General features: G+C 43.4%; 1 protein-coding gene across 1 annotated transcript; it reads left to right on the top strand.

Annotated features, from left to right (window-relative positions):
- The first annotated feature begins 3,056 nt into the window (after positions 1 to 3,056).
- Positions 3,057 to 8,626, top strand: prss35 (serine protease 35). Its single transcript, XM_047599504.1, has 2 exons — positions 3,057 to 3,302; positions 6,102 to 8,626. The coding sequence occupies exon 2, from the start codon at positions 6,121 to 6,123 to the stop codon at positions 7,396 to 7,398; it is 1,278 nt and encodes a 425-aa protein (XP_047455460.1). The 5' UTR covers positions 3,057 to 3,302; positions 6,102 to 6,120; the 3' UTR covers positions 7,399 to 8,626.
- The last annotated feature ends 294 nt before the right edge of the window (positions 8,627 to 8,920 follow it).

Raw genomic sequence — 8,920 nt, 5'->3', positions numbered from 1 at the left:
TAAGTAACATCCACATGAATGCCAGGTCCAAAGGTTTCCCAGCAGAAACTGTCACAAGATGTTAGTGGTTATAATGTTGTGGCTGATCAATGTATTAACATTTTGATGAATCTTAAACATAAGTTCATTAAGGGACTAGTTCTTCTCCACCATCACTGGCGTCTAGACTCCTGATGTGGGATCCTGTCGCCGTCTCCCTTCATCATATGAGATTCACCTTAGATTCTAACCAGCAAACTATTACCTTGCACGGCCAAGTTCACGTCTCCTCAATAAATTGAACTCGCAGTGGTTATGTTAGTAAGCGAAACTCATTCATGTTTGGTGAACCTGACAGAGACCAGACATGTTTTTTTTCTTTGCTTGTATCATTTACACCTGTTCCAACACCTGGCCTCAAAGAATGTTTTAGCTGAGCAAATATTTAATGCCAGTGTGTACATTTTACAGCCGTGTCCCCGCCTTTACCTCATACTATTTACTAAGTCATGATTGATGTCAAATTTACCAGTTAGCTGCAAAGCTGCCATCAGCCACTGTGAGACTCCATGTGGCATTTTCACTTTATAATCAGGTTCACTTTTGATCGACATGTTCGGTTGTCTTAATAGAAGTAAAACATTTTGGTCAGTTGTTTTTAGACTTTAAGCATTCCCATGATCCAACGTTTAACTACGTGTCTAAAGTCTGAAATCCCATCTCTCATGCCGCACCTAAAACTTCATGTTCCTATGAATATTAACTATCGTGCTTCATTTCTAACCTCTCACTGAACAAACCCAGCTGAAGCTAGTTAAAACATGCATTTTGCATCTTAATAATAACTCTCAATTATTTGTAACGTTTTCTGGATACAGATTAAATTGGTTTGTTACATAAAAATTGGCAGTTGAATTCAGTGGGAAAATCATTTGTTTGTCTCTAATTATTTTAGTATTCATCTGTGTGCTCCACAGTTCCTCGTTGTCTCATCGCAGGCTCTTTAACTTGATGGGAAAAGGATTTCCTGCTATGATTACAAAGCGTTCATCACACCACTGCTGCTCCCGGCCCATTACCTAAATAGTTTAGATGCAGTGGCCTCTGTCAGTCGAGGAGCAATTGTGGCCAACCCGAAATCCATCTTAAAATTCAAAAAGTCTCATCAAAAAGCAATGGGTGTTGTCGCTGTTTTTCCACAGTGTGTGGGCTTCTTTCTGGTTTAATACTCTGAGCATGCTTAAAACTGAAAACAGATCTGCCCTCCCATGAGTTTTCAGTCCTTGAAATATGTTTTCATTGGTCAGTGGCTTAATCTTATTAATCTCTTAATGCAGGTGTGCTTCAGTGTTTCGCACTTTGCCCGAAGGAGAACCTGGGACTGCACGCGACACATTACCACCTACACGGATGAGCATCAGTCTGGATTATTAACCTGGGCTCAGGAGCAACAGGTGCAATTTTTCAACCGGCCTCTTGGAAGCAGTAAAACTGCAGTAGAGGCTGCTTTGCATCAAAGTGAGTGACAGAGGAGATTGCTCAAATATTAGTTTCTTTTCCAAATGAGGCAGTACTCCTCATTCCCTCTTGAGCCAGATGTGTTTTGTCACACTCCCTCGCTTCCCCCCGCTCCCTCGTTCCCTCTCTCCATCATTACAGACATATTTTCCATGTCTTTTCTTGGCTCATTGATACTTCAACTAGTTACCGTGGCATTCTTCCTTCATCAGCCAGAGCCCCCCCCCCCCCCTTTTTTTCCTCCCTTTACACAAAGAACATTATCTGAGCAGGCTGCTGCTTAGCTGGGGCAGCAGGTCCATCTTCCAGATGTTGGCCCATCACTGTCCATCAGCCAGAAGAGTGACTGTCGGCATCAAATCTATTGAAGAGAGTATATACACCTAATGTAATGTATATACATTATACTACATATATATTAATGTATGTACAATCAGGTATAACATGAAAAGCACCTTCCTAACATTGTGTAGGTCTACCCTTGTGCCTCCAAAACAATTCAAGACTTATCAGAGAATAGACATGGGCCTTTCTGAAGGTTAGGGCGGGATTTTGGGTTCAGGTCAGTACCTCGTTCTTTTTTTGTTTTTGTTTTTTGGACACTTGAAGAAAATCTGCCAACAAAATGGCGAACAAGACCCAAATTTGATGACAATCCAACCCGTAGTTCTCAGGAGATTTTAGCTTCCGACTCAAGATTCATCATGTGCACACCACTGATGTTCAAACATTGTGCTAGTCCATTTTGTAGGAAGACCTGCCTGTTGTAGGCGACATGGGTCACCAGGGTCATTATGATTCAACCTCCAGGGACTTTGGGCATCCATGGCAAGTGTGACCCATCCAGTATAGCTGTCAAACTTGTGGCGGTTACCGGGCAGTAGAAGGAAAGTCAAAGTCACTATGACGCACCGCATCTCCGGGCAGCACAAATGTGTGTTATGGCAACTAGCTGATGTAGATATAGCTTATGGTGCAGCTATGTAATGTTGCCATGTTACAGTGGTTTGATGCACAGAATGATAGAAATATATCAACAATCAGACATATTTTGTCTTGAAATAAAAGCATACCCCAGTGGTAAAGAGGAAAACCCTAAAGGTCATTTTAAACTTGTCATTTTTGACAAATAGACTATTTCTTCTGATTCTTCTGTCACTGAGAGACAGAATCAAGTTTATTGTTTTGTTTTGTTTTGTTTTGTTTTGTTTTGTTTTGTTTTCCCACCGTCACCGGACCTATAGAATAAAGTGCTGCAGATGTTGAGGCTCACATGGTCCTCAATGGAAACGCCTCAGAAACTATTGTAGGGACCGGTGGAACTAATTCCTTCACAGTCCGCTGAAAGTCCCACTGACTGAGGTGCGTTTCATTTCCCCCGCTTCTCCTCCTCCTCCTCCTCCTCCTCCTCCTTCTCCTCCTCCTGCTCCTGCAGCGGGATTCATACCACCGCCGCTGAATAGACCACTGACTTCAGTCGCTTGGTCTGGTCCCACCCATATGTGAACAGCTTTTGTCACAAGTGGAAAAAAAAAGTCCTTCACAGATTTTTTTTTTCCTCCCCCCTCAGTCCTCCCTCCCTCCCTCCTCAGCATCAAGTGCACCCCGAGCGGAGCGTCCCGGCTGCGACTTTCTCTCAGCCTCTTTGAAGAAGCAATGAGGAGAAGGCTGCCGTCTCCCTGCTGATACCAGGAGCTCTGGGATGCACTTTGCTTTCTAGGGGGGGATCATATTTGTACATTTCCAGGGAAAACAAACAATACGCTGCGGATATTTTGGCATATCCATCAATCGGATGCGAGCAGGTAGGAAGCCTTTGTCATTCTGTTATTACGAGACGGAAACATGAGGAGAAAACGTTTTATTTTTATTCCACTCCTTTGTTTCTTGTTAACAGTTTATTTAATCTGTTTCTCGTTTGATTTTCCTTTAGTTTTGTTAATGATTTTCTTTAAGTGGCTTCAACTGTGCAAAAAAAAATCCTTATTTTTACACATTAGTTTTTAATCGTTTTCATTATCATGATCATCACTGGACGCTGTCATCTAACTGCACACACAGATTTTGAATATAGTTTAGAATCAACTTACACATCGTCTCTTCTGTTTCCGCCTACAGCTGGCGCAGATGTGGCATCACAGATGTTTTTTCCACATTTTGCTGAATATTTAAATCTGTGGAATTTTTTTTATTTTCCTTGTGTTAATTGTTAAAAATAGTTTCCCTATACTAAGACACTGTTATGTTTTCTAAATGTTCTTGCAATGTTTTTACACTGACTGTGGAGCACACACTGCTCATTCCGCCTTCAGAGGCTAAAGTTATAAAGTTTAAAGTTGAGAAAATAGGTGAAAATAACTGAAATCCTCCCTTTTCAATAAACATGCCGTTGAACTAGACAAAAGACCGAGCGTTGGGCATTGATGACTGCGCTATAGCGCCACCCATTGGTCACTTTATGCCCCGAGGCGCCTCCAGCACCCTCCTGTGACTATCTCCAGTGAGGGATGAAGAGGGCACAGCTTCTCCTTTAGCTGACTGCAGCGGAAAATAATCGAAATGAGCGCCTCCTAAGACCCAGAGCCACCGTGGCAGCCTATCAGTTTCCACTCTATGCTGAATAATTGCAGGGTCTCCTCATGGATTTGTGTTATGTCTGGAGCCTGGGAGGTGGGAGTGTGAAGCTGCACAGAGAACGACGGGTCATTTTTGTATTCTCATTTATTGAGACTGTTTTACAGCTCTTGCGGGCTTGTACTTTATTGCCGTCTGTCGCAGGCTGTTAGATGTTGGCCGCTGGGTTTATTTTATTGGACGCCGTGACGTTGACTTAAGCCAAAAAGTCAGGCTCAAATGGATGACAGTGCATTTACTGACCAACAAAGTCAAACCAAAACAGGTAATCTTTCAGCCCCAAAGTGGAGTTTAGGAGGATGCTTGGCTGATATGGTCCCCAGCTGATGCTATATATACAATGAGGTAACTCCCTCTCAGCTGAGTCTCCTGGGACCTTTGCCAAACCACTCAGTGTCTCATTTTCACACTGCACTTGCATCTAATTGAAAGGGAATGTGTCTCCGTGTGGACGCCCCTGGCAAACGCCGTCCTCCTGAAGGTTTGACCTCCAGCTGTGCATGTCTCACTCCATTTAACCCTCCTGAAACAGACCGTATCTGTGCAATCATTGTGGCATTTTACTCCTGACTCCTGTTTAAAATTAACTGCTGGATTTGCGCTCAAGCTGCAGTGCATCCAAATTATTTTCTCGTGACCACAGCCGTGCTGACGAAATTAAACTCTCCTCTGCATTAAATGATGGTCTGTTGAATCTATTAGAATGCACCCAGATTGTAATTTTCTTTACGGGGCTATCAGGATTATTGGCAGCCACACAGTCGTACAGTAGAAGCATGAAGCAGCAGACTGTCTGCAGTCTGCACAGCCTCTGTGTTTGATGCCATTCGTGTGCATGCAAGCAGTCTAGTGGAGCTAAGGAAACCAGATATGGTCATTACTGGAGGAGAAGGTTAACCATTGTGGCAAACCTCCAAGCCAACGTCTCAGCTCATTCAGAGGATCAGGGTTCATCTTCTCCTCCTTGCTGCCCGCAGCCTCCAGCACGACTCAGAGGACATAAATCTCCTCAGAACCACACAGCTAATGTATCAGCTGGAGAGCCATGTTTGAAGAGCTCAGAATATTTTAGGCTGCCACTGCAAAAAGAAATCATGGTACCAAACAGTCTGGCAAGTATTTGAAGGAGTTGTGCACCAAGAGAGAAAAAAAAAACTCTGCTGAGGTCTGTTAAATATCTCAAGTAATCTGGACTATACTGCCTCTTTGTGGCTATAAATGGGACTGCGCATATTTCCTCAACAGGACCTTCACATGTCAGTGAAATAAGAGTCATCCCACACACTGGTCACACCTAAAGTATAAAGAGATCACAGCACTCTCTAACACAATACAGAATACAACTTTTTTTAACTTAAAAGAATCATAGTAAAATGCTTAGTTTTATAACTTATAGAAGTGAATCTTGAGAACCGGGAAAACAAGAGTAACTGAACAAACAAAAGTAAAAGGGACATTTTTAACTGATTCTCTTGACTGTCAATATAATTGGTAAGAGCCTACAAAAGAGTAAAGAGTAAGAGCCTACAGCCATGCTAGTTCCTGTGTAGTGAAGTGCTATTGTCAATATTATGCTCATAATGACGATGCATAGATGCCCATAGCAGTTTAATGTTTAGGTGATTAAAATATATCCTGAGGGAAACGTGATGATCCGACCAATGTTCCTCCTGATTCAACCGCTGGGCACCCTGGATATCTGTTTCTGTTTTTACAGGAAACCATACAATAGTAGGTGCTACCAAGCAGTAGAGGAAAAGTCAGGGTCAGAGAAGTACCAAAGGGACTATGAAACAGGAATTCATCGAATAGCTGTTAAACTCAGAGAAAGTTAGCCTTTTGGTGGTGCTCCCAGGCAAGAGAAGTAGAGTCAGGAAGTGACCAATTCAGTTGCAAACAAACTGCACTGTCATAACTGTGAGTTTGAAATCAGTGGTGAATCATTTCTACTTGTGTTCTTTACATTTCAGAGTCAGGCCCAACTTAACAATGGGCCCCATACCCCTGTGTGTGCTGCTCCCGATGACGGTGCTTGCGGTGGTGGCTGTCTCCGGTGAGCAGAACACGTTGGACGATGAGTACACCTGGCCGCAGTGGAAGGTGCCTCTGGTAAGGAAAAGACGCACTGTGCCTCTAAGCAGCCCTAACTTCTCAGCTCATCCTCAACCAGAGCTGAACGGGACCTGTGGGATCGAATGTCAGCGCCGCCTCCCTTCCCCTTCTCTGGGTGACCTGGAGAAGTTCCTGTCCTACGAGACAGTCTACGAGAATGGCACGCGCACGTATACCTCAGTTTCCGTGCAGGGCCTCAACGAAGTGACCACCTGGTCCAGAAACACCACGTCCAGCTCCCGCCACAAACGAGAGGTGTACGGCACAGATACGCGCTTCACCATCGCAGATAAGCAGTTCTCGACCAAATATCCCTTCTCCACCTCTGTGAAGATCTCCACGGGATGCTCCGGGGTTTTGGTGTCACCCAAACACGTGCTGACCGCTGCGCACTGCATCCACGACGGAAAGGATTACCTAGACGGAGTTCAGAAGCTACGTGTTGGCATTTTGAAGGAGAAGTCCAGAAGAGGCAAAGGAGGCAAAGGAAGAGGAGGGCGAGGGAAGGGCAAAAGGAGAAAGGGAGACAGAGGTAAGCAAGAAGAAGAACAGGAAGAGGAGGAGGAGACTGGCGGGAAAGGGAATCGCAGAGGAAAAGGGAAAAGTAGGAAGAGCCGGAGTCGCCGAAGTGCGGAACCTGAGAAACCTTCATTTAGGTGGACCAGAGTCAAACAGACGCAGGTTCCTAAGGGTTGGTTCAAAGGCGTGTCGGAGGGACTGGCTGCCGATTATGACTACGCTGTTCTGGAGCTGAAGAAGGCCCCAAAAGTAAAGTACATGGATCTGGGCGTCATCCCCTCTGTCAAGAAGCTCCCTGCCGGTAGGATCCACTTCTCTGGCTTTGACGACGACCGACCTGGCAACCTGGTGTACCGTTTCTGCTCCGTGTCTGAGGAATCCAATGATTTGCTGTACCAATACTGCGATGCCAAACCCGGCTCAAGCGGCTCTGGGGTCTACATCCGGCTCAAAGAGCCCGGCAAGAAGAAGTGGAAGAGGAAGATCATTGGGATCTTCTCTGGTCACCAGTGGGTGGATGTAAATGGGGATGGGATGCAGCAGGATTACAACGTGGCGGTCAGGATAACACCTGCCAAATATGCTCAGATCTGCTTCTGGGTCCACGGGGACTCGAGTGAGTGCCACAAAACCTAAGACAACGCCACACAACACCGGACCCACTATCCCTCAGACCACCCTCTGTCAAAAAGACTCCCAGTCTACTCTTACAAACCAGGCCAGGGGGCCGACGACTGCCTCTCCTCTTCCTGCTTTGCCTCCCAGTGATTCCTGCCACACTTATCAACACAAATGCACAGTTCACACGCAGCCGTGCAGACTCAGCGTTGATAACGCCAGGCACTGGTCGACACATCAAGAGAACTATGGCTCTTCACCTTTTTCTAATTTATTTGCTAAAAAAAGAAAAAAAAAAAAACAGAGGAAAAACATGTAAAATGTATGTATTTTTGATTCCAATCTTCAGTCTCTCTTTTGACTCTTCAAAAACAACTAACATTTGACCCGATACAACGTTGAACAGCGTGCATTTATAAGACCCGGTCTGTTAGTGACTTAGTGTGGACAGACAAGTGTTCTCCACCTCTGAAAAAAAAACAAAAAAACAAAAACAAGAATGCATTGGCTTCGGCAAAAGACCCTGGAAATTGATGTAACTTTTGTTTGCAAATGAACCATGCAGAGGTTTTGAAAAAACTCTTTTGAAAAACATTTTAATTGATCAAGCTGGCATTTTGCATTATGTATATCTAGAACTTTGTTTGTTTTTTTACAACTACCTTTTTTAAATAAGAGTATTTCTGTCTAACTAGAGAAAGGCTCCTTATGGATCCTGATAGATTTTCCTTTTCTGAGTTTTGAGTCTCATGGTCCTTTTCTTTGTTCTTGCAAAGCAGTGAAATGTGGTTTCATTGTTGTGCACATAATTATATCGGTGCTTCTTCCGGAAGACGTGGTGCTAATTTATGAAACTGTAAACTTTTTTTTTTTTTTTTTTTTTTTTGCTGGGGGGAGGGGCTACTTCTCAGAATATATTTTGATAGCCTAGTACTGTAACTGCGTATTTAATGTGAGGCTAAATATCTGGGTTGTGTTAAGACAGGACTGAACCATTCAACACTTTACTTGAGCTGTTTATATTTCTCTAATTCTAAAGGATAGGTGAGAATACAAAAGCCACAATATTGTTATAGAGTAACAAATTTAAATTTGATGTGTAATTTCTATTTTTTTTTTTTTTTTTTTTTACTTTTCTTGTTGCTTATAGTCCAAAAAGTTATGAGTGTCCATTTGAATACCAAATATGCAGAATTTATGACACAGATTGAAGACTACCAACCATTAAACCAAGATAACTACTTGTGTGCGTGTTTGTGTGTGTGTGTGATGATGCAGATTTGACAACCGCTGGTAGTTGCTGTACCACTTTAAATAGCTTTAGCTCAGCAAGTCAACAGTAATTCATCAAACCTCTACACTGGAGTAATCTGTAAGGAAATGTAGCAATATTCCAGCAAAACTGCATACTTCTTTACTTACTAATACTTTCAATATTTAACCAATATGACCAAGCCCCAACCCTATATTTTCACATCTTTAAATCCACAAAATAAGAATTTAGCCGAATAGCAGAGCGTCTTATAGGAAAAGAAGACCC

The sequence above is a fragment of the Mugil cephalus genome, chromosome 11, assembly GCF_022458985.1.
Source record: "Mugil cephalus isolate CIBA_MC_2020 chromosome 11, CIBA_Mcephalus_1.1, whole genome shotgun sequence".
Classification (NCBI taxonomy): Eukaryota; Metazoa; Chordata; class Actinopteri; order Mugiliformes; family Mugilidae; genus Mugil; species Mugil cephalus.
Note: the sequence above shows the minus strand (reverse complement) of the source record. Positions and strands in the feature narration are given on the sequence as shown.

Coding starts and splice junctions, on each gene's coding strand:
- prss35 (XM_047599504.1), top strand. CDS start 6,121: ATGGGCCCCATACCCCTGTGTGTGCTGCTCCCGATGACGGTGCTTGCG.